Raw genomic sequence first — 26,016 nt, 5'->3', positions numbered from 1 at the left:
GATTGCCAGGGGTACACAATGACATTGTAAACAAGGATATTGCACTGTAGAAGACAGACACCATGTCACAGAGAGAAACCATATTGCAGTCACCAACATTTATTGTTACAAGGAATTCAATATGGGAAGTGAGCATAACAACACTACCAGTCACTTTTTGAAACCCTGGTGAGAATGAAGTTGAGAACTAACACTAGCCCCCCACAGAGTTCTTTCTAGACACGACGGTTACTTCAGGAACAAGTCCATGGTGAAAGAAAACAATGACCTCATGGTGTGTTAGTGCACCTTCTAGAAAGGCAGAATGCCTGAAGACAGATGCTTTTGCTTTAAAATCAGAATCACTACTTGAGGACATTTCTTTTTTTTCTTCTTCCTGAACACGTGAATATCCTGGCTCTCGAGTGACCGTAGCTTTTTGCCTCATGCAGGCTGTGCAGAAGGCCTGATGGACTGAACAGTTAACCCAGCTGGGAAACAGAACAATGCAGCCTTCATATGTGGCTCATGGGTAAGAATCACAAAAAAAATGGCTTCAGTCTTTCATAATACCGTGTCAAATATGTAACCCACGATATATTAGATAATACAATAGTCACGGTGAGTGTATGTGGGAGACTAACTATTCATCAAGTTTAACCCATGGCTGTTAAGCCAGAGCAGTGTACCAGGAGAGACAGAAATTTGTGCCTTCCGAAAAACACCTACAAGTGCACTAGTTTACTACTTACTTTGCTAGTGCTTGTTATAACATGCCTACGAATGTGAGCTTAACCATACCCTCTGGCCATACCTAAATTGGGATAACATGATATTAAAGTATTTGCCAACATATTTTAATAGGTAACTCAAACACAGGTTTAGACAATTCCAAAGAAGTTTTATAAAACTTGTTTCTACTCAGCCTTACAGGGGGTCTGTAAAAATGCAACCACTACATATGAGTAGTCCTGTCTTAACTTTAGGTAGGTCTGCACAGCTCTAGCATAGCTAAATCCCACAGAAAACATCTCTGCACTTAGCCTGACTCTAAACACCGAACTCCAGGGTGCTGGGGATGCTGACCAACATGCCTTCAAACCCAGCGCTCACAGCTCATGCACCTCAGGCTACAACCTGAAGGCGACCAGCTTTCCCGGGTTTGCATGTGCAACTAACGTAGGAGAAAGCACGGTGCTCCCCAAAATGCACCACTTGCGAAACACACAAGTTTTGGGGAGCAAAAATAACAACTCTGCCCAGCACACCACATTTGGCACCACGGTAGGCAGGGGAAGACACCCGGGGAGACAGGAGAAATAGCGTCCTCGCTGCTAGAAGGAGGCACTGAAGGGTGAATAAACGTTTTTAAATGCAACTGTCACTTACTTATCCAGAACGAAGTAGAGATCAAAGGCACCGTGACAAGAGCGCTGCTCTTCTTGCTCTTCGTCCTCCTCCGGCCGGGCGCAGGAGGTTAGGCTCCCCATTGCCAGCAAGAAGCAGCACAAAAACGCTGCTTTCTCCACGCTGTTCGTGCAACTCGCCATCTTTTCCCTTCCTTACTTCTTTCTCCTCCCCCAGTCTCTCACTTCACTCGCTGTAGACCTTACGGGCTCTTCGGAAGCACCAAGAGAAGAAGGGGGTGGGGAAAAAAAAATCACTAACTTCAGAATCTCAACTCAATCCTGCGGCCTCAAGGCAGCCCTGCCCGCCGGGCAACGGACTGCTGGCTCAGGGCTGGGAGCTGAGCCCGACCGGATGGTCCGCAGAGCCCCGTCCCCATGCCCCGGCGCCTCGGCGGCTGCCCCGAGCAGCTCAGCCCCGTCCCGCACGGGGAGTAGCGGCTCCTCTCGCAAGCACCAGAGGCAGGAAGGGGCAGAGGGAGGGGATCAGGGGGAGGGAGACAGGATCTTATGGGGGCAAGCTGAACTGGGACTTTCCTGTTCCGGGATACCACGGTGGGAAAGGCTGCTGAAAGCGGGGGACCAAGGCTAGGGACCGCTGCGCCCGAGCCCCGGCGCTCCCCGCAGGCACAGGGCGGGCGTCCCGTTCTCCTTCCCTCCCTCCTTCCCTCTCGGGCTGCCCGCGGGGCCCGTAGCAGCCGCAACGGAGAAGGGAGCGCAGCCGCCCCCGCCGCTGCTCCCGGGAGGCGGCTTGGCGCCGGCTGCCCTTGGGGCACGGTTGAGCGGAGCGGGGCACGGGGGCTCCGTCGCTAGCGGGAGGGGAGCCAAGGCGAGAGGAGAAACAGCCTCCAGAGCGTCGCTGCCGATCCTCCTCTACCTCTTGCCGGGGGGTATTAGCCACCGGGGCGGAAAGAAGTTGTAGAAATGATAAGCATCATTGCAAAAACATGCGATAAACGGGAGATGGGGGGACGACGAGAGGGGGTACTTACGAAAAACTGAATTGTAGGAGATGAGTTCAGTTTAAAATGTTACTGCCTGGGGGTAAGACAGGTTTTCACAACTCTTTCATGCCACAACAAATTGTTTCTTTTCGGTGGTAAAAAACCTTAGTTTACTCACACTGGGGTCTGCACACATCTGTGGGCAATGAGTAATGATGAAACGAAGTCTGCTAATGGATGCTTTGCACAGTAGCATAATCACTCCCAGCCTAATACACACAGGTTACAAAGCACTGCCCTAAAGAGTTGACCCAGCTCATCTGGATGCTGTCTTCGAAGTTTGAATAATTAGTGGCTTCCAGCCGCTTTCCCCTCCCCCACACCCGTTGCAGTCCCTAATTAATGAAAAGAGCCACAGGCAGAAATGCGAGAAGAGTCACTTTGCATGACAGAGTTGGGACTAGACATTTCTCTCTTTTTCTTGGGGGAGACTTTTGAACGCGAGTCAAGGTCGAGGGGAATCCATCCCCAGTGGGGTGCTGGCACACTGCCCCATCTGTACCGCCCCCCAAACACCCACCGCCTCGGTGGGGGCCTCTTCTCCCTGAAAGCCGAGCGATAACGTTCCAGCCAGGAACCGCTTTTACATGCCAACAGCAGAAAGTGACAACTCCTCCTCCACCCCGACAAAGTTGGTAGGTGAGGGGGCACAGGGACTCCCCGGATGGGGCTCAGTCCGCAGCCCTGCGGGGAGGAGCTGGAAGGGCTGCGGGATGTGGGTGTGAGCGAAGTGTGGGCAGCCCTGTCCTGGACCGCGCCGGCTCCGCGGTAGCTGTGCGGCTCCGTCGGGAGGCGGCGGGGCTGCCCCCACGCAGCCGGTGGGTGCTTTCCATCTGCGCCCAACAAGGACACGCGTGGACGCGGCGCGCCTGCCCCCGCCACGCAGAGCTTTTTCCCCGTCGGACGCGGTTCCCACTCCAGGAGCCCCTCACTTGTTTTGTGCGGTGTCGATTTCCGCACGCAAATCTGAAGTAAAGTTTGCGCTGCGAGGGAAGCATCTCAGTTTCAGTTCTTTGTTTCTGTGTTGGACCGAGCTCAGACAACATCCAACTGCGGTGGCGGCCGGGGACTTACCAAGAAAAGATTAGAGGGTCCACCGGTTTTCAGCCACTCTCCCGATTTTAACAATGCACATCTAGAGGTTGAACGCGCTGCTTAAGCTAACCACTTTAAAGGTTTTTGTGCACTGGCCAGTTCAGACCCAGCGATTACTTAGATCATGGAGAAATACAAGAAACCCACATTCTCGCTGGTGACATTCACAAAAAGTGAGCAAGCGGCTGCTGGGCAGCAGGAATCCCCCTTCCGCCCGCTCCGCCGGACTTAGGCCTCGACGCTGCCCACTAGCGCCCGCAGTTTGCACGGTCCCCGGGAGCCGCATCCCCGGCACCGCATCCCGGCCGCCCTCGTTACCCCCTACCCGAAGCAGCCGTCCTCCCCCGCAGCCGCTGCGGCCTTTAAAAACAAAATAGACGTGCTAGTAGCTTCATATGCCCTCGGTGCTTCGTGAACATCAGACTGTTCCGTAAAATAACGTGTCAGACTTCGAGGGAGTCTCCAAAGCAGAACAAGGCACTACAAAGAAAAAATTGGTTGTAACTACTTCTTGATAATGTGCATTGTCTTTCTCTGATCACTGATAAATCATCTTACTCTGCAAAGAGTGTAGGCTGCCCGCATTGCCTTCTCCAAAGGCTAGGAGGTCCTAGTGAGGCGGGCATGTTTTAAGGCTCGTTGGGCGGACGCGAAAGCAGTGATACCGCCGCGATTATCTCTAGCTACCGACTGTCACCATTAGTCCCGAATCGCAAATAACCCTCGGAACGGGGGGCTGGCGCCCTGCTAGTGCCCCTTCCCTGCTCGCCCACTCCCTGCGAGGATGGACGGGCACAGCATTTGCGGGCTGGCTACACAGAGTTGCCTCCTGGCGTCGCAGCCTCGTGTTCTCAACAAAACAGGCTTCCCGACCCTCCAGTAGCTGTCACCGGGCAAGCCTGACAGGTCCGAAACCGGAGCGAGGTGTGCGTGGAGTTAGTGCTGTTGTCCAAGGGAGCAGACTGGGGAGGCAGGGCGGGCCGGGCCTGGGGCACAGCCCCTGGACTGCTGGCGACCCGGCCGCCGGCCTCATTTGCTCGTGTATTGCTCGAAGGGAAATCAAACCAGCCATCAGCTGAGCTGACCGTAAGATGCGAATCTTACCCTAGGACATAGGTTCCCTCAGCGCACTGTCTCACAGTGATTCAAGCTCCGTAAGGGAGGTGACAATACCTAATTATCCCTCCCTACGCCTTCTGTAGCTGTTTGCATAGAGGCTGCAAAATCACAAATGCTTGCGCTATTAAGTGCAGTGGGAATTGTTCATCTCGGTTTCCTGACATCTGCACTACAAATTAGGAAGTATTTCCAAAGAAGTATTACGAGATACCGCCGGCACGTAAATCCGTCCCTGTGAGGGTGGCAGGATGCAGACCTTCCCACAGCGGTGGGACAGCTACCAAACCCCCGTTCTGCTCCTGAATTTTAAAAGAAAACACAAACTCCTGACTTCATCCTCTTTAATCCCTGTAGCACAGAACACGTAGGGCGTGATTCACTCTTTATCGGTACAAGATTACTCTTTAATTGCAGCGAAAATCCATCCTTTCAAAAACATTAAAGGGTTGACGTTTCTTTTCCCAATACAAACCAATATTCAGATTACATGGACACTAATCAAATAAACCGGGTTATTTCATTTGTCAACATGTTCATAAGATTTTTCTACCAGGCGTTAAAGGCATTTATATGGAACGACATCTTTCAAAAGCAATGTTGCTAGTTCAGATTTAGGGAATATTTGATTATGACAAGACGTTTGATGGTTTTATTTTACATACCAGCTGTGCCACAAATCGTTTCATACCTCAAACAAATCCCGAATTCTGTATCCTGCGAGTACTTTCTATGAAGCAGTAATTTTAATTTTAAGCCTTTCATGTCAATATCTGCAACTCCCACAACAGCCTTATATTTGAAAGTGTTGTCAGATGCCCTGAAGGACAACTGGCAGGAAGACTTTGGAGGTGTTATTGTTATGTTTGTTTTCCCCCTTCAACTTTAAAAGAAAGTCCTCTTTTTAAAGTACCGTTGCAAGGGGGAATTCCGTCCACCTTCTGGGCCCCCCTCGCTGCGGTTCGCAGCAGCTCCCGGGATGACTTCTGCCCCGGGGAGCGGTCCACGAACGGGAGTGGCAGCGGGCACCGGGGGAGGGGGACAGCTGGGGGGTGCACGGCTCGGTGCCGGCGGGGGGGGCCGGGGGCAGGCGCTACGGTAGGCGTTTCCCAGGGTCTGCTCTGGGCGGGGAGCCGTCGCGGAGGAGGAGGATGCTGCCGTGCTGGGGCGGTGCGGCGGCGAGGGGCTACCGGCGCGGCTCTTGGGGTCCGGGCGGCCCCGGCGGTGGGGTGAGGGCTCCACGGGGACGCGACCTTAGCGGGATCCTGGGAGGGGGCTGCGCCGGGAAGGGGGCACGGCGGGGACCCCGGTGCCGGAGAGCCCTGTCCGCAGGGGACCCCCAGGTAAGTGCGGTCAGGGCAGAGGGGTCCGCGGTGGCCGGCGGAGGGGCCCGGCGGGGCGGTCCGGGGCGGTCACCCTGCCGTCGGCAGAGCTGGGCAGTGCGCGGTGAAGCGGACAGAACCGCGCCCTCCCTCCCACCCGCCCGGACTGAGCGGTCGCGGAGCTCTGCGCTGTCCTCCCGGAGCGAGTAAAGGCGGCAGCGAGGGGTCGCGGTGTTTCAGGCCGTGCCGGCGGCCAGTGCGCACCGAGGGGGGCGGCGGGAGCGGAAAGGCGGCCCGGGGATTGTCCCCGACGAGCCCTGGCGCCGCCGCAACGCTGTGAGCTGCCGCAAGCCGGGACCGGGCCGCCCCGGGGGTGGGTTTGCCGGGGAACAGGAGAGGGTGCGGGGGAACCCCTTGGTGACTAGTGCTGAACTCCGACCGTGTCACCGCCCGCTTCAACGCGGCAGCGAGGGGAGAGCCCCCGGGCGGCGCGTACCGGCCCTGGGCTGCCGGGAGGCGATGCGGAGGCGGCTCAGGGAGGGGGGGAAGGCGGCACCCCCTCGGCAACCCCGAAGGTAGTAGCCCTTTTCCTCCCTCCGGCTTTTCTTCTCTCGCCGAGACCTCTCGAACATCAGTTGCCCTCTTTATTGGCTACAGCTCTCCTCATCCTTCCAACTTCGACAGGGGATCACAGCATCGTGGCGGTTTTAGGTACTTTCTTAGGGTCTAATTGCTTTTAAGAAACTGATGAACTTTCTTTGGAATAGCTCACATTGTTATTCTCTATTTGTATGTAATATGAAGATACCCATATTCCTTAGCAGAATCTTCCTACTGATTGAACAACTTAGAAGCTGCTGCTGTCACTTTGAAATGTCACATTGATCTTTACATCTGCGAATCCTTCCATGTAAAGGTTTCTGTAGGAACTCGGTCTACCACAAATGCTTGTAACATTTGAATGTCTTTATTCTGTGATCAGAGAAGTACTGGTTGGAAGATATGTCAATAATAACTTGATGGAATTCAGGATTTTTAAATAGTTTTGTATTTTTAATATACTTGCTCTTAAATAAAAAGAATTTGCACTCATGCATGAAATTTAGAATTTAGTAATAAATTATTGCTCAGGAGCTATCCCTTATTTTTGTTTTTTTTTTTTTTTTAATATAAATTTTAGTGCTTGACAGTTCTTGTTACCATTTACAAAATATAATTGGTACTAAAGAGGTCAATTTATTTACATGATAGGAAGACTGAGATATTAAGATTTATTTCTTTTAATGTGCGAAACTACACTGAAGCATAAACTGCTCTTTGAAAAGGCAAATGTAGCTGACATTTAAGCATCTTCCACTATTTCAAAGCAGAGCTGCCTTAAAGAACTCTATAGAGATATAATCTCATAGAAGAATATAGCTTTATATCCATATAAATATTAATATAAAATCAAAATATTACTTTATCTTCTATTATCAGAACATGATATAACCAGATGGGAAAGTACAAAAATAAATTCTGTATAAAGAATTATAGATTGTATGGAAGATTTTGCAGAATAAATTACTTGTCTCAATCCTAGTATGTTATATGCGATATTTCAATGTGTGTAATACTGTGAATCAATTAATATAATTTTCTTACAGTGCAGTCATATGTTACTTGCAAATGCTATTAATAAACACCAGGTCTAAGAACAAAATAATTTGTTGACAAACAAATTATTTTAGGTCAGACATATTTTAATTTATGAAATTAACTTTCCATTTAAAGGTTTCTTTGCTTTATTATAGTGTAAAATAAGTTGTTAATGTTGTTCCCCACAAATTCACACTACATAGTGTTCTTCAGCTCAGTTACTTGTTGTTGCTGGAGTTGGACATTCTGAAGTAGGTTAGCATTAATGTAAATAAGATAAATGTAAGTTAATGTTACTTAGTACTGTTGAAGAAATCTCCAGTATTAACCATGGGAACATGACTGCTCTTAATTTAAAAGTATTTATCTTCAAATACAGATGATGAACATGTAAAATCACTAACGATTATATAGCTGTATATATAGCTATATGAATCATTGTGAATGCATGTATGTGTGTATATGTATGTGTACATATATATACGTATGTGCTTACACACCAATATATTAATTTCCTGTCAGAAATAAATAATTGAACATATATGACACTTTTTTTTTTTTTTTTTTAATCAAGAGTGACTGAAAATAAATAGCACGGCTGGTAAGGAAGAATGTACCTCATATATCTTGAACTTCAATTAGATAGCATAATTTCTTTAAATTTGTGAAAAGTAGACATGAATGTGACCTGTAGGGAGAGAGAGAAAAAATGATTTGTGACTGTTTTGACAAGTTACACATTTTGGTTCAGTCTGTTTGTGTTTGTTTCAGTCTGGTTGTGTTTGGATTGTGCTGGTTGGTTGTTTCTCCATTTTCTGTGGTTACACATAGGGAATGGTGGTTTTGTCTGCATGGATGCCCGGGTGAAGGAATAAATGAGCAAATCTGTGTGAGAACAAAAGTGGTAGCACATGGTCAGGGCTCTTATTTACACGATTTAAACAAGGATTTAACTGAAAGTGGATCATCTGTGTGACAAGTAACTTTTTTACACTACGTTGACAGATGAATAGTTGCCTTCTCTGTTCCCCTCCCATGGAATAACTTTGTTGCTTTAAAATGCATGTTTGTTGTAAGCTTTTTTGTGTGTTAGTAAAGTAGAGGCATTTTTACATGTGCTTTCTCTCCCTTCTTGGTTGTCCCTTGTGACATTGCTGGGCATTGTGTCTATTGCTGAATGGTGAACAACACCAGAGCAGCAGGAGCAGAAACCAGACCAAGTCTCTGAGGTGAACACCTGCACAATGCAGATCTGGAAACTGAAATACTATGTGCTCTGAAGTGAAATATATCCATATAGTGTACTGTATGTACTATGAAGCTGAAATTATCTTAATTCATAACATTTACAGTCTGATAATCCCCAATCCTGGCTGAAGAATTAAAACATGCTCACTTCATCCTACAGGAAACCCTGTTCTGTAGGTCTTAGGCTTTGAAACCACAAGAACAAAGTGGTGCATTAAAGTAATGCTTCCATTAGGCAGAACAGCAGTAGTCCAGTGAAGAGCCAGCCCTTCAATACAGTGTCCTGCACACAAAACTGAAGTTTTTGAAAGCCAGCAGACCACACAGCTGTAGTCAACTCCTTTTTATCCACAGGTGGATTGTCTGACTTATGAATGACTTGTACAAGCCAGTACCATCCAGCAGGATCCATTAAATTGAGATGCAGTGCCAGACAGAAGCAATAATTCTGCCTTTGGGACAAACCAACTGGAAAGGAGTATTGGCGTTTTATGAATCATAGAGCCAAACTCCCAGACCTAGTCTGTCTGAACCACCGGGATAGTTGAAATTAAACATATTTCATCCTTTCAAGTTAGGACAGCACGGTGTTCTGGTTACTCATTGTCCACCTTGAATTATCAGGAGCCCTCCTAGTGTCTGCACTGCACTTCTTGTATTCAAGCACTGGGAGGTGTGGGACAGAGACCTCGGTGACTGTCGCTCACGTTCTACCACACTGAAAACCTCCAGTTTACTACAAGGTCTGCTAAATCAAAGAGGCTTCATGTGGAGCTGTGCAGATACTCTTGCATCACACATCCCAGCAGATCAGTATTATCCAGGCTTCCATGCTATGTGGTGTAGTCCATTCCTTTCCTGCAAACCCCATTTCCTGCCATGGAAGGTGGTGGCAGTAGAAATGGGTGTTCAATGTGGAATTTTCCTAAGAACACAGGGAAGTGTGGTGCTGAGCTGCCATTTGAAAGTCAGTGAGGCTAGAGTAAATGACTCTACTGATACTTCAAATCTCTGTTATTTTCTCATCATGCTAGATCTAATGCTCAATCTCAGGCATTTTGTTTCTGGGCTTCAGGTAAAGAGTCGGACTTGTGTCCTTCTGGTGGTCTTGGAGGAATGACTCAATCTGCGTATACTTTGGAGAGGTAGCTCTGCATGTTTGTGGGGCAGCTACCATGCACCAGGAGAGACCCTACTTCAACTTTCACTATTCTTAGAGAAAATACAAAGGAACTTGAAAGATTTTCTTTCAATCTGCATTTCCAAATTACTCCTGTATTTTACGTGACTTGCTTAAGGTAGATGTGGAGCTTGAGGTATTTACTCATTTCCAAGCAGGGATTTTAGCTCTGTGTTCTTCATTATTCCCACTGAAGTCTGAGAGATTGTTCATAATAAAAAGATTTGGCAGCTTTGTGATTCACTAGGCTGGATATCCAGCTAAGATACAATGATGGTTCATCAAAAGCTGTCAGCTTACATTGCATGTACTGAGATTTCAGGTGATGGCAAGTAGTCTGAAGACCATAAAGCCTTAAAATAGTGAGAACTGGAGAACTGGTCCCTGAAGGTATCATGAGGATACAACAGAATTCTGACCACCACGTTGGAGGACTCTTATTTACAATAAAACCTCCAGATTGAACTCACACTCCAGAAGGGGCCACTTTTTGGAAGCTCAGATAGATACTAAGCTCTTCACTCTGAGCTGCCTCATTGTCTTTTCAGGGGATGCCCAGCATTGAGCTTCCCTGTTTCTACTGACTATTTTTAGGGGCTTTTCAGGTCAGAGTTGTGCAGCTTCTGTACAGGAAAGTACAATTGAAGAAACCTGTGGGTGCCTGGAATGCCAAGGGAAAACCATTTTCATCAATCAGGATAGTTCAGTCCCAATTTTATTCCACTCTCTTTAGATTCAGTTCATCTCTGCAGTCAGCAAATTCCTCCTTGGTGCATAGTTGTATTTCTTTCTGTTTCTTCCCAGATGCCTAGCTCAGGCAAGCTACAGGGACTGAATCATCCCAGGAGTACAGGGGATATGTTCAGAGCAGCAGCACATCAAGGGCTATGAGGAATTGAGAAGAGAGTGCAGCAGTTGTAGCCATGGACAACAAAAAAAATTCAGTCTCTACAGGTTTTATTATCATTATCTCAGCTACTTTATCAGTGCTAATTGGGTTGTTCTTAACACATAGATGGGAAGTGGCTCACTGGCAGGTAAAGGACCTCTTTGTATCAGCTGCCCCTTTGCTTCTATGCAGAATCATTGCTGGAATCCAAATTTGCCATCAGTGAAAACGGGAGGATGAAACAGAATACTGCGAGCTCAGAAATTCAAGAAATATTGTTTATGGGCTGTTTTGCAAGGATGGACAGGCTCAGAAATAAGTGACATGTAACTCGTTTTCTTTCTTGAAGTCAACAGCAATGCTTTCCTTTCTAAGGTAATCCAAGGTTTTGGTATTCTCTGCTTGGGATCTAATGGCTGTATGTGGGATTTTCACCAGTAAAAGGTGTGAAGGAACCACTTCATGCCCAAAAGCAAACATCTCCCAGAACTCTGCCCAAGCTGAAGCAGAGAAGCTCTGTCTCTCAGCAGCAGTGAGCTAAAAGAAACAACTCATTTAGATTTCTCATGCTTTAAAAAGAGCTTTTCAGCTTGTAATTTAATAGATTTAAGAAATGGGTTGCAGTTTTTTTCAGGATTTATTTTGTGGGATCTGGAATTACTTACTTTATTTTTTAAAACAACAATTCTCCTTTCCTTTATTTGATTTCCTGCCAGTTTCCTTCAGTTTTAGTTTTGATTGTTCTCCTTTGCAGTTCACAACTCGAATTATTAAAAAAAAAAAAAAAAAAAGAAGGACAAAACATTGCATAGAAGGAAAGCAAATGGATAAAACCCAGTAAGTGAATTTTCTCACTTTTGCATCTCTGATTCCCTTGGAATTCCCTTCATGTGTTAAGAATCCTCGGTTCCTTATAACGACAGATAATAATAAATGCTGCAGACAGAAGCACTCTGTCTGCATCAGCTCAATTCCTTTAATATCTGTAGTTTATTACGTGTGACACTGCATGTCTGGTCATGGATTCCTCAGACCAACAGGCCTTCTGTTGCAATCAAAGACAGTTTTGGCAGTGGACACAGGAGCACATTAGCAAAAGTCACAGGTTGTGCACTTGAGGAAAAATGCCATCACACTTTTCAGTAGAGAGTAGTAAGATAAAAAGTGAAGGAAATGATGGTTCCAATATGTAATATTTTTTTTTTCCTTTCAATTTGGTTGACATGGCAAATGTAGAGCTATACTGTTTACATTAATCCTCACTCTGGAGTTGATGTAAAAATTGTTGGGGAGACTGGGATGATGTTTTTCAGAATCCAATATTTTCATTAGTTTTTATGAATAACTTCCGTACTTTCTTTTTTTCCTAAATAAGGTAATTTATTCACAAGTGATATCAATATATGCAAGTGAATCCACAGTTAAAATGGAATGTAAAGATGAAATAGAAGCTACTGAAATTTAAAAAAAAATCAAGTTAATTTAAGAGAAACAATTTTTATTATATTCTTTCATTTATGACATTGAAGAGCTCATCTAGCTAATTAAGTTTTGACTGAAAAGGTTTTCCTCTTGCAAAGGTGATTCTTTTGTTTCCTTCTTACTTGCAAAGTAGATCATAATACTAAACAAGGCTGCCAATGCTTTTATGACCACCAAGAAACTCCAAGCGATGCCACAGTTCAACATTGTCACTGTGGCAAGGAAAATCGGGCCAAGTCCTATGAAAATAGGAGGCAGGGTAGTCCTTGCTCAAATTGGTCTTTCCACATTTGGATACTTCCAGACATTTATTAAAAGCTTGCAGTGACATCTGAAGGCCATATGGTGGAAAATCAGGGATCTGAAAATTAGTTCAGAACGGTTCCTGTGCCCTTCTCTCACTTCCCCTTTCTAGAAAAGTATTTTTCTCATGAGGTGAGGGAGCTACATCAAAGTTTTTTAGGAATGCAGAAGCTGTAATCCTAGTTAGTTAATGGGATGATATGCAAGTGCTAGGAAACGGGGAGAGAGAAGGAGAAGGGTTCCAGCTTGGAAGAGTGTTCAGGAAACCAAAAGATGACTAGCAATTCATGTGCTGCTTCTGGAAAAAAACAGGCAGGGAGCAGTTGCTGTAAGCACCATCTATTTTGTGTGCTTTTTGATGGAACATCCACAATTGCATAATCCATAGGGAGTTGCCTGCCCATAGGTACTTGTTGTTTGACAGATCTGTCACACTTCTCAGAAATCAAGATGCAAAATCCATCACTCAGGGACATGGTATATGTGTATCAGATACTCTCTGGGGGATGAAAAGTCCATTAAATAGCAAGTCCCTAAACTCATCCATATGAAGAATTCGTATCTGTGACAGATAAAATATGGAGAGTACTCATTGTCTAACAGGTGATCTGACTCTAATGTGCTACTTAAAGCACTATAAATATTCATCTTATTTCACCCTTTCAGAGATGTATGTGGGTGAGCCCAGAGGGATAGGAACTGCTTATGCAGAACATGGGTGAGAACAGCAGGATTATGTTGCATGAGGGGGATCATGTCTCTGGGAGGCAACGGCACTCCCAGCACTGGCTGTTGGAGGCAAGCATATCATTGCCTGCATCTTACAGAGCTGAAGATACGACCTTCACAAAGAGGCTTATGACAGAGTTCTGTAAACTTTGCTATAGTAGAAGAATGCATTACTCAGATGTTTGACAGCTAGCAAATCTATAAGAAATGAGAGCATGCCAGAATTATTGCTCCTTAAATGAGCTAGCCAAAATGTGGAAATCAATAATGTAAGACAGGAGTAATTGGTTAGGTGAAGTCTTGGAGAATCCTGTTAAATTTTTCTCTGTCCTTCACTCACTATGAAGAATGTCAGCAATTCACGTACTTCGGTCCATTGAAGAAAATGCCAGGAATTCTAGTATACTTTCTCCATTTCTCATTATGACTCCATTTGTACGTTCTTAGTAAGTGTGACTTTTCTTAGACTCTCAAGACTGTTGGCAAATACGTGAGATCTGCATTGAAAAGAGATTTAGAATTAAACAAGAGGTCAAGTACTGGGTTCATGGGCTGGTGTAGAATTCTCATTCAGGTTCAAGACTGAGGATCCTGAAAATGAAGGAAAGTTTTGCAAAAAGCAATGATCCTTGGTTGTGGATGGAGATTTGTCTTTATATTATAGCCGAATGGAAAACACGTAGAGGTTAGTCTAGATCTCAATCAAACTTCCATTCAAATTGAGAGGTATTTCAGATTTATATTCTGGACTATTTATACATGACCTTATTTTGTTCTAGCTTATTTCTGTCACCTGTTTTAAGCTCTCCAGGTGGTGCTGCTATATTTCAGCAATGCTAATCTCTCTGTTGGCGCTCTCAAGCTATGAGGTTGCACTGACTATTATGCAGCAAGCCTTCTGCCCTGCATGGTGCCACAGTGTAATCAAAAGTCTGCTGAGCCCCTCAGAGAATCCAGCAGATGGCTTTCTGGCAGCAGTCAGACCTGACCTTGTATGCAGTCATTCCTTGGCTGTCTCTGGGTTTAGAATGAGTGGTGGCAGGACTGAAAAGAGCAGAGCTGATTAGGGTCCATCCCTTGTTGAGATTTACTCCTATAAAGTGTCAATGAATATTTTACTGGACTTTCTTGAGAAAGAGCATTGGGCAGTTTTAGGGTTGTGAAACTGCTAAACTCCCCTGAGCTTTGCTGAGAAGGCACATTCACATTCATTTCCCAGATACTACCATCCTCAAACTAATGGGACAAAGGTAAAATATATGTTAGCAAACTTTCTTAAAAAGTGTCGTGCAGCCTGATAAGTTTCTTTAACAGCAATAATAATTAAAAAGTGGTTTTTAAAAGCCTGCTATGTAGAAATACATTGCCTAGGTTGTCTGCATATGTATGGGGTTATCCTCTTTTATGCTGCAGCTGCTGAGCTGCACAATCCAGCTATAATATTGCAGTGATGCCTGTAAAACTTCTATAGATATTTAGCTCCCTGTCACCTTTTCTGTTGTTGGTGGTTGTTTTATCTCCCTGCACCTTCCTAGTTGTGTTTCCTTTGCTCCCAGAAAGTAAATCAATTCAATTTCACTCTCTCCTCTCAAGTCATGTTTGAAGACTCAATCTTTACTTTTGAGGAGGGCAGTATTTCAGTTCTCCAAGATAAGGGCTGTGGCTACCAGAGAACACCCTACTACCCCTCACCTGTGCAGGAGGCAAGACTTGTTCCAGTGCTGTCCTGTGGATGAATCTGTACTTTGCAGTGGAGACCTCTGAGCAAGTGCTGATCCATGTTGGAAAGCCCATAGGATGCAGCACATCCCTTTGCAGAGGTAGCAGCTCATTTTTGAAAGCTGTACGGTCATGCTTGCTTGCTGTTACCCCTCAGCTGATGAACTTGCCTCTGTAACACAAGTGTAAGGCTCACCTGTGCAGAGGGTAAAGCTTTCTCATGCTGTTTGGAGACCATAGAAAACAGATTCATCCTTTTCCTTTTAAAGATGTTGCAGAGTATCACCACTCTTCACTCTGAGTACCAGTACAGCCTACTGCCTCTGTTCCAAAAAGAGAATGCTGTGAATTCAAACTACACTGCCTCCCTGACATAATCATGACCCAATCCTAAAAAACCCAGTACCTTTGGAGGCACCTAGTCTCCTGTTTGAGCAGGGGGATGCAGGGAGAACGACCCACTTATAAGTGTTTCATGCCTGACAGGATGCTAAGAAGCTGTGGTGATGCGACAGGTCAGCAACACCAGGGACTCTGGAGATGTCCTGCTGTCACTTTGTCACGGGACACTGTGTGATACCGAGATGTTACACTAGATGGTGCATTCGACAGATTATTTGAAGAGAGTGATGTGCCCACGCCAAAAGCTTCTGGGGCAAGGCTGACTGTAACAAGCCCATATGCCGTGTACACACAGAACATTCTTTTCATAACTTTTCACAAAGTTGATCCTTCTGTGCAAAAGTTGAATGCAACCATAGCAGCCAAGGCAGAACTTTGAGACTTTGGCATTCATGCCTGTAAGTTTGGGGAATTTCTTCTGCTCACCACAGATTTTTGCCCAATTTACAAGTCATTTAGAAATAAACAAACTGTAGTGGCATATTGAGTTTGAGGGATGTTTGCATTTGGACAGAGGCAAAATCTGATAGAAAGTATCTGATACTCCTTATTAACCTGCATTTCCTGTATTACATCAATCTAGGCAAATTAAATGGTACTGAAGATGTGTACATACTGATTTATTTACTGGAGCATAAATATTGATTTATTTGTCCCATATTTGCCAGATACCTTTGCTGTAGGGCAATGCTTCTAATGAGGAGTGACGGCTTTCCTTCCCCTCCCCAGAAGGGAGGATTAGCCTGCAGGCAGGCCTGTGGGGCAGTGCATACAGGCAGAGACTCCTGTGTCCAGGGGATCAATTATTTCCTGCCCTTCCCTTGGGTCTGTGGAAGCCCTTCCTTATTCAGGATTTGGGGCAGGGGATTAGGTAACACAGCAAGCAGCACATATATTGCTGGAACAATTGAGGCTTTCACCAAGGAGGTCAGAAGTGCTGCCTGGGTTGGAGGTGTGAGCTGTGGGTGTGGTCTGGGACCTCATGGTTGCAGATCCATCTTGCAGGTAATAAAACCAGAGCGGGGCAACAATGCTAAAGCACGTCCTGCCTCCCTGTGAATCTTTCTCCAGGACGTATATTATGGCAGGGATCACTAGGTGGTGCTGTTACACATAATTCTTAAGCTTTTTCGCGGTATCCACGCATTTCCAGCCTGGAGAAATGATACTTGTTAGGGTTGGGTTTAGAATATCTATTTGAAAGCTGCTGAAATAGAGAGAAGAAGCAGGCAGCAGTAGCTAGCTGGAAGGGTGTGTAGCTTCTTCAGACCTTCCTATCTGCGCTTGATCTGAGATTTCTGGAGGAAGAGACTGACTGCACAGAGGTAGCATCCACTCTCTTCCTAGAAGTGTGTGTGCTCAAATCCAGCATCCTTCCCCATTGAAAACTCAGTTTTGAGGGCCCTGGATTCCTGTGTTATCCAGAGTGACACCAGAGTGCTCAGGCACAGAACTCTCCTAGTTTGCATAGTTAAATTCAGATGAGTTTCACAGGAAAGGAAATCTTAGTAAGAGGAGTGCCTTCTAGGGTCGTAAGTGGATAAGTAAAATAATGTCAGAAGATATTAGGAATTTCCAGAATGTGAATTCTTGAGAAAAGGAACTGGGTCAAGTGCTAATTTGTTTCTACCCCTTTTCCTATTTAGAGAGACTTTTAAGCACTTTAGATATCAAGTTTATTTTCTGATGGCTTGGAACTTTTAGTTTTAGTATAATTTAACATAAATGGGCCTTGACTGTTTCTATTTATTAAAAATCAGTGTAGTTTAAATGGAAACATAGATACATATGAATATATTGTATGTATTTAAATAGATCCTGCATACTGTACAAATGTACACATAGTTCACATCATCTTGTTATCCCACCAGTAGTAAATTTAGGAGATCATTGGGAAGCCAGGCAAGGAAACTCATCATTAACAGAAATCATAGACCCATTATATCCTCCTCGAAGTGACTAATCTCTGGCAAACCATTTGACCTTTTTTTTTTCTTTTCCACGCTTTTACTTCCCACTCTTTTCCTTGGTTTAAGCCCTCATCCTTCAGATGTTTACTGCATATGTAGCCATGTATTTTAATATTTTCAGGGTAGGGCCTTAGACTTTGCCTACCAGGAAGAAATTACACCGGATTAACTGTACTGATTTGGAAACTGATTTAGTCAAATCAGTGCAACTCTCCTGAGCACTTCATATCACTTTAGTTTAAGTCATGAGTCAGTGAGTAACAAATCAATTCTGTTGGCAGAGAATGAGAAGATTAGACTGGATCTTCAGCCCTTCCATCTCAGTATTTATTAGACTAAGGCCTCTTCGGGGCTTGTTGCTGTTCTCTTTAATTTTCCCTGCCTAATGGACCTGATCCAGCTCTTGATGGCATAAATGAGGGGTTTTGCATGACCTGCAGCTGGGAGCAGGAGATGGCAATATCTTTATTAAAATCCTAGAGAAGCTTAGAATGACAAATAACTCAAACCTACCTCCTCACTGCATACAGAGCTCTCAGATTATGATTCATATTGCAGAAATAACCTCTGCTCTGAAAAGCGTAATATTCTACATTCAGGGCAGGAAAATTCATCCTCTAAAGACAGCAGACTCTACTAATATTATGCTAAGAGTATCACCATACAAAGAATCGTAATATGATTTGATCTTCCCAACAAAAGCAGGTAAGCAAGATCTCATATATATCTTGAGATAGAATGAAAGTAATTTTTTTTCTTTTTTTTTTTTTTTTTTTTTAATCTCCACAGATTTTGTGCATTCCTGTTGGATAGATTCGGGACTCAGGTTATTCCTGGTTTTGTACCGGCTTAACCAGAAGCTAGAATGATGTTGCACTTCCAAATGAAAGAGCACAGCGTTTTCAAAATGCATTTCCTGAAGTGCTTGCCTTTTTTTGTTGTTGTTCTCTACTTTTCTTGATGCTTCTATGAACTACTGCTGATAAATAAGGATATCTGAGAATGCACTGAACAAGTGTATGCTGAGTTCCATTCACTGAAAATTTTGCTTACTATTCCCAAAGCTTCTAATTCCTGGCTACAGAGAGTAACTGTGTAGGAGGAGTTGAACTGCTAAAGTGTCTGCCTATTCTAGAAAAGAGTAATCAATTTGTTTACAAACCTGAGATTTTGGTTTAGTGAAAAATTATTCTTCTCTTTTTGAACTGGATGATAATAAAGCTGTAAACTGCTTAACCAACAATGTCTTGGCATGCTCTTATAATTCACCTGAAGCTCCCGGAAGTCCTTTTATTTTAAGTAGTGCTGCCTTCTTCCATTTCCGTCTCTATTTCAAATGTAATTTCTTGTTTATTTTACAGGTTTATGATGGAACTTACATCTTTGCCTAAATTTCTTTGGACAAGTGACAACAAACTTCTGCATAACCACTTCCCGGACATATTAGCTACTGTTCATACCACACAAGACATTCCCAAAGAAGTTGTTTTTGGACCATGCATGCTCCAGAACACCCTGCTGGACACTGTAGCTTTTATTGCTCTCAAGTGTTCTGATCGGCGGAACATCCACTATGTGTTTAAGGTAGGAGAAAGCAGCATTTAATGTGAATCCCATAAAAAATGGGTTTCACCATCCACGAGGAGGTAACTTTGCCAAAGAGTAGATTCTTATTTTGTTCAGCACAACTAACAGCTCCTTCAAAGGCGGGAGGTAGCCAGTGCATTTCTGATTTACGAGATGTGGACTGGAGGGACCTCAGTGAAAACTGCTTCCTTTGCAGGAAAAATACAAAGTCCCATTTCTGTGCTGATGATTGATGACCTACTTAAGCACTGATAGAGAACAGGAGGAAAGAGGGACAGATAGTTTAGAAAATTCACACTCAGTTTTTTTCCTTACAAAGGAGGCTTATCAGGAGGTGTGGCAGCCCTGTGAGTGTAGAGAGGAAAGACTGTGGCAGGTGGTACATTCACAGCATTTATTGAGAGATCTGGGCAGATGTTAACCCAGTTTGATCAGTTATCCATAAAAGTAAAACCACAATGGCAATGTTCATCCAGTATAGGTTATATGAACTGTGGAAGATATTGATGAGGCAACTACTTCACACAGTCTTCAGGCAGTCAAAACTTATTGCTATGAGTACATGAACCTCCTAAAGTTACCTTAGATAGGTCAGCCTTTGTTACACCTGCACTTTTGAATCACTGTAGAGAAGCCACAGAGATAGGTCTGTGAAATGAAAGGAACTGTCTTGTAGGGAAAGTCAGAAACCCCAGGACTGTGATAGAGTGTTAACTCTCCGGCTCTGTTTCCCTAATTTTTTGTTCCTTAGCCACTGTGTATCTTAACATTTTCATTTGGGCAATGCATAATTCTCATGCTGACCAGTTATCTTGGCTTTCTGGGTCTTGGAGTGCATTTCAGTCACCGTTGGTCTAGAAGACAGGGAAGAAGTGGTTTACAATGTGAAGCAAGCAGATTTCCCACATGTTATGGTATGGATGGATCTGGGAGAGATCCATGTTCTACTAAGATTTCTGTACTCTAGAGGAGAGAAATCCCAGGTAATATGTATAACATGGAAGATGGAGCTGTTGGAAGATACCTGTTTGTCACTTTTGCTTTAAACAAATTAAGACAGAGAAGAGGGTTCAGGGTTTTTCTGACTATTTATTTGACACTCTGGCACCAGTTTGCTTGCTTTGACAGTGTTATCAGTAGTCCAGGAGAACTGCAAGCTCTTTGGAGAAAGATCTCTTCCGAAACAAGGCTTTATTTATGGAATATTTCTGTATTTCTCCTGGGAGTTTTAGAATGACTGTAGACTCAAGAAAGAAGCTTGAAGGGTTTCTATATTGGAAGAGCCCTCCAGAGGGATGGTTTTAGTGTTTTGCTACATTTAAACTAAGTAATTGTTATGCAGCCATGAAACTGGATGCCTGAGTTGGCTCAGATCTCTGTCTTTTGGCAGTAAATGCATCACACTCTGTGCAACTAATGGTTTCAGCTGCAGTTGGTGGTCCCATATCCTGTTGGCTGCTCATAATTAAAAGTAAACCTTCCAGAAATCAGGAGCTATTGTTAAGCTCCTAACTCTGTGTGTAGATAATTAATTAACAATTCAGTCATGATTCTATGTTGTTATTGTGGCACTGAGGCACAAAACAAAAATGAGTTTTGATATGCTGGCTGTGGTGCAAAGAGAATACAAACAGGCAAAAATTTGGTAAGGTGAATTCTTTGTAGCTGAGTTCATGTTCACCATAGTTCGGCATCACTCCTGCAAGACTTTGGGGAACGTTATTTCTAACAAGGGTTTCCTCATCTTGGGCTTTTATGTTTAGTCCAAAAGGGAGCTCTACGTTTTTTCTCTTGTTCTCTTGGACACCCTAATTTGAGCTTCTTGTGCCAATTTGTATGCTTGGGCAAAGAAAATACCTTGGCAACCATGGGCACAGGTAGTTCTTTTCAGCCAATCATTTACCCCAAGAAAGCAAACCAGCCCCTTACAAAGCCATCCGTTTCACTGAGTTCCTCTGCCCCTCACAGCTTCTTGCGGGTTCCAAGGAAGAGATTTATTCTTTCCCTTCTCCTCCAACCTCTATCAAGGAAGCCAGGTTTCTTCCATAGCCCAGCTGTGATTTAGTCTGTTGGGCTTTGAAGCCTTTACCTCATATATATGTGCAAAGGATTCATTTGAGGGATTGCCATCTCCAGAAGAAGGTGGACTTGCAGGGTTTGTAGTCTCTCTAAACACATGGAAAAACTAAAGCTGGCATATGCTTCTAGTTGACAGCACCCAGATCTTATGTTCTGTTCTTTATTCCTCCCCACTTTCTTTAAGCTCCCTCAGCTCCTTCCTGGGAGGCTTAGTTCCTGGAGGAGTTGTGTTCCCTTTGACTTTGCTTAGAGCACTGGGTGGATGCTTAGTATTTCTGAAACACAGAAACTAATAAATGACAGCCCTGACATGGCTATTAGTTACAACCACTGTGTGTGGGTGGGTGTGCTTGTGTCACTGTCAGACTTTTGTATTTCTCAGTCATTGTTAATTACCATGGCATTTAGAGAGATCCAGTTACAGGGCATGCTAATTTATTTTCTCCCTTCTAGTAATTAATTCTTATCCTAATGGTCCCTTAATGTTTCATGTTTGGTATTTAAACTACTAATGTAGTCATACTTTTCATAGTAGGTAATAGAGAGAGTTAAAAACAGGGAAAGAAATAGCCAAAATATTGTTTCTGATACCCAACACCAATGAATGTCTGCCCTGCAATTAGTGGAAAACAAAGAGCTATACATTGCTTGGGGTGAAATTTAGATCATACTTGTCAGTGGACATTTTTCATTTCCAAACTTCTTCCTTTCTAAAGAATGACTTAGTACTTCAAAAATTAGCTGAGGCTTTTTATGTGTGTAAGTGTTGCCCTTGATCACTCTGTGTTTCAGCCTCCAAGCTATGAAAGTCTTCCCAATCTTTCAAATGTTGCAAAAGACGTAGATCTGCTGTGGTAAATACCAAGGAAAAACCTATAAAGAAATAAATCATTCCCTATTCCTAGCAAATCCAATAAAGTAAATAAGATAGGAGCAACACACATTGAATGAGGGAGACAAAGGCAAATGTTTATAGTTCTATTATTTCCAGAGCATGGTCAACCTGCGAGGACTCAGAGAAAGGAGTGCAAGTGATTGAGGACAATGCTGTAATACAGAAACAGAGAGGAAATTTAATTTGAACAGGAGACTTAATACGATTTTTTTTAACTTTGGAGTGCTTGACCTTGCAACCTAACAACATTTTTGAACTTAATCTCTTTGGTATTTCTGAATGCACCCATACTGAAAATAAATCAGCCACTTGCTACTCTCAGAAATAATTAATCTGATGGGTTCTTATCTGTTCAGATACACTGAAATGAATGTAATCAATTTATCAAAGGCAGGAATAGGAATATGTCATTTTATTTCTGAAAAAGGAAAGAGAGAATTGAAGTGCTTCATATTTGTATTTATTCAAATCTAACTTTTCTGTAATCTAGCAAAACAGTTATATATGCACATGTTGTCTCCTTGAGGTGTTGAATCAAAAAACCAAGGTTATTTGTGCACGTCCTGATCTATATTCTCTTGTATCCATATCCATGTGCAACTGCCCAGAGCGCGTGTTCATTTCTGGGCTCACACTGCACTGATTCGGGGGTCTGTGCATCTCACACTCCCCCAGGCCACAGCACTCCTGACTCATGTTCCATTTTACCACGGGATTGAGACCTCTGCTTACAGAGGAGCACACCTTTCATAGCTCTGTGATCCCTACCTGGCAAAGTCCCATGGGACAACCTGCATTGGACAGAGGACGTGCAGAGTGGGCTGGAGACTGGCCAGATACCATCCCTGACACTGCCTCAAGAGGTAGCGTGGGAACAGTAGTGTCTCCTCCTCCCTCCCATGCAGCTGCATTCCCAGAACTCTCAGCACTCACATAAAGGAAGCCTTTGCCCTGTGAGGACTTTGAATTTGTTGATGCTGGTGTATGAATTGGGCCCACAGCTTTTGGATACTGGCTCTGTGTGAGGCAGAAAACAGGTTTTGCTCTTGAATTTGGTGGAAATCTATTTTGGGTCCCAAGACCTGGAACTTCCTTTTTTTGTGTCCTGTCTCACAGGTAGATGTCACATCTGCGCACAGTCCCTTGGGATTGCCTTGGATGAGACTTGTACAAGCAGCTGCCAATAGCAAGGAACAGAACTTGGAAGCTTACTTGGAAAACAGCCAGTTATATTACCGTTCTACAAGGAAAATTAAAAAAAATGAGGAGCTGCTTGTCTGGTATGATGAGGAGCTTTCCAGCCTCTTGGGTTTCAATGAGATAAAACACCAGAGTCCCCAGAATGGTAAGTACTAAATTGTTGACTGCAGGGGTCATTGAGGACCGAAATGAGTTTGCAACATCTTTAGTATAGGGTGATCTTTTAATATGGGAAATAAAACCTGCCTAAATCCTTAGGTGGTTTGCTGAAAGAAAAGACCTTCTTCTTCGGGATTGAGCTGGGGGCTGAGAGCAAGGACAAATTTATGGTTCTCAGTAGTGTTTTCATTGCTACTTTCCAGGAGAGGATGGTGCACTAGGGATTAATGCTGAAATTGATGAGCTGTGTAATGGATATCTATGCACCTGACTACCTTGGAATCCTAAAAACCTAAAATATCATTTGGAAATATGCTTACTTTAACTCATTGAGGAATCAGGTACAAGCTAGTGTTTAGCTTTAAACCTGTAAATGAGCAGGACTGTAAAAAATCATAACAACCCAAACTACTGCATACAGCATAGTCTTCCTGTTTAGCATGGAACACAGTGGAAGCAAGGAAAAGGGCTTGATGTTCATTGTGAGATATGGCTATAAATGTATTTATTTAAAAGAAATTGAGTTGGCAACTGTTGAAAACATTAAAATATAGATTATGGAGAGACCTAGCACACCACCGTCAGGTCCATGCCAAGGTTGACTCCAGCTGTTGTTTGCTCCAAACTTTATTACTTGGGTACATAGAGTTCGACATTGAGCCTATATTAAAGCCAGTGACTTAGGAACCATTGCCTCAAACCTGGGTTCAGAATTCAGATTCTCATAAAGTCCATATGGTTTTATCTAGACAATTGTGTATTGGCCATTCTATGCAATACGAATTTAGCTTGAAAGTCTAAATGAAATCCTTTGCAAGTGGCACACAAAGGCAAATATGAATGAACCATTTTCTGTAGCAGAAAGGGGCCTGATTCCTCACTGGCATTAGCTTTACCATTTGTAATCTTGTATGACACAAGAAATGTTTCTGTCTGGGCTTTTTTTTTTGGGGGGTGGAGGGGTGGGGAATGTAGGGGGGGGTCGTGTTTTGGGATTTTTTTGTGTCAATGACACAGTCAGAGTCTGCTCATGATCACGACTTTGCAAAACTCATTGTCTGTTGTCTGTTTCTGCAGAGCTGAGATGCCAAGAATGTTACCGAGTCTTTAAATGTGAGCATTCCTATCTCTCCCATGTTCGCTTCCTATGTGTCCCCGAGAAGAGTGCCCTGCTATGGAAAAACTTCCAGGACCCTAAGACTGAAAAGAGCATCTTGGCTGAGCAGACCACAAATTTCCACAGCCTGGCAAGAGACCTAGAGGTCAAAATGGCAGCTTGTAAAGATGATGCCCATGGTCTCACAGGAGAAAAGAGAACAAAATCTGAAGAGGCAGAGAATAACAGGAGCAGAAAAACAGTGTTGTTGGAGAAAACCAATAATCTGAGTGAGGAACATAACTGTGGGGGCAAGGAAGAGGTTGGGGGAGAGCATGCATTGGCTGGTTCTTTCTGGAAGCTTAATTCAGGGAGGCAGTCAGCTAGGAAGGATACTTTAGAGCAGAAGCAGAGCGCTTTCACTGAGGTCAGGAGGATGAAGGAGAAGCTGAGGAATGAAAGACTGAAGGAGCGAGAACAGGAGGATGGCACAGTCCCTCTTGGTAAAGAGCAGGTATCCAAGGAAGTGTTGCTGAACTCCTCCAGTAGTGCATTCTCCTTTGTGTGGCCCACCAGAACTGGAGGAGAACAGAAGAGTGCTTTCAGCAAACCCAGTAGGTGTCTTGCAGAAAGAGCTGCAATAAACTCTTCTCACCCCATGAGTGAGTCAGCAAAGAGCCTGGGGGAGCTGTCTGGCTTGATTGCCACCACAGACATCATGTGCTGCAGCACTCTTCTCAATTCCAAGTTCTTTGTCAGTGATTTGTGTAATGCTCAGATGCTACAGGCAAGCATCACTCGGAGCAATGCTTTCCCGTATACCTCAGAGCCATGGCCCAAACAAGCAGGAGGACAGTTACAAAACTCTACAACCACTTCTTCGTCCTCCTCCTCCTCTTCCTTGACTCTTCTTCCTCCTACCTTCACGTCCTTTGGAGTGGCTGCCCAGAACTGGTGTGCCAAATGCAACCTGTCTTTTCGCATGACATCTGATTTAGTCTTCCACATGCGATCACATCACAAAAAAGAATACTCCTCAACTGAGTCCCAGTGCAAGAGAAGACGAGAGGAAAAACTAACATGTCCCATTTGTCATGAGTACTTCCGAGAACGCCATCATTTATCTCGGCACATGACTTCTCATAATTAGAACTGTGCAGATAGATGTCACCAAGGGACTGGGAGGTTGGATAAAGAAGGGGAACATGATTCACTTGTACCCATTTCTTTTTGAGTTTACATTAATTTCTTACAGGAAATCACTGTTTACAATAATTTATAATAGATGCTTTGCAAAAATATAAAGTATTTACAAGAGCCTGAGTGAGTTTTAAGTTTTGAAAACTCAATCTAGCCCTTCTCAATCTATTTTTGAGGAAATAAAATAGTGAAATGAATGCACATGCAGTATTAATTTGCAAAGAATTGGGAAGGAAATTCTTGGTTTGCAGTTTTCTTTGCTTGTATTTGATTTGCTGGTGTCTGTGGAGTACAATGTAAATACAGAAATAACAACCA

The 26,016-nt window shown here is 43.9% G+C and overlaps 2 protein-coding genes across 14 annotated transcripts in view; one reads left to right on the top strand and one right to left on the bottom strand.

Moving 5' to 3' along the window:
* LOC136104207 (anthrax toxin receptor 1) overlaps window positions 1-2,138 on the bottom strand; it is a 197,486-nt gene extending 195,348 nt beyond the window's left edge. For 2 of the 10 annotated variants that reach the window (XR_011740305.1, XR_011740306.1), the window contains exon 1: window positions 1,369-2,113. Coding sequence is in view for 8 of the 10 variants with exons in the window: in XM_065843342.2 (XP_065699414.1) it covers window positions 1,369-1,529 (161 nt within the window). In the remaining 2 variants the exon portion in view is untranslated. Of the gene's footprint in view, window positions 1-1,368 lie in introns of all 10 variants that reach the window. The other 8 variants (XM_071811969.1, XM_071811972.1, XM_065843342.2 and 5 more) reach the window with 7 other exon arrangements.
* A 3,589-nt stretch (window positions 2,139-5,727) lies between these two features.
* ZNF488 (zinc finger protein 488) lies at window positions 5,728-25,815 on the top strand. 4 transcript variants are annotated; one of them, XM_071811966.1, is made up of 5 exons: window positions 5,728-5,943; window positions 6,580-6,633; window positions 18,844-19,066; window positions 23,160-23,388; window positions 24,480-25,815. In XM_071811966.1, the coding sequence occupies exons 3-5, from the start codon at window positions 18,848-18,850 to the stop codon at window positions 25,646-25,648; spliced, it is 1,617 nt and encodes a 538-aa protein (XP_071668067.1). In that variant the 5' UTR covers window positions 5,728-5,943; window positions 6,580-6,633; window positions 18,844-18,847; the 3' UTR covers window positions 25,649-25,815. The 4 variants fall into 4 exon arrangements, with proteins under 4 accessions (XP_071668067.1, XP_065699814.1, XP_071668069.1 ...); XM_065843742.2 differs by lacking the exon at window positions 6,580-6,633 and having other exon boundaries at window positions 5,729-5,943; XM_071811968.1 differs by lacking the exon at window positions 5,728-5,943 and having other exon boundaries at window positions 6,362-6,633.
* The last annotated feature ends 201 nt before the right edge of the window (window positions 25,816-26,016 follow it).

This window comes from Patagioenas fasciata, chromosome 8, assembly GCF_037038585.1.
Source record: "Patagioenas fasciata isolate bPatFas1 chromosome 8, bPatFas1.hap1, whole genome shotgun sequence".
NCBI classification, from domain to species: domain Eukaryota; kingdom Metazoa; phylum Chordata; class Aves; order Columbiformes; family Columbidae; genus Patagioenas; species Patagioenas fasciata.
The sequence above is the reverse complement of the archived record's forward strand: the minus strand, read 5'-3'. Positions and strand labels throughout refer to the sequence as shown.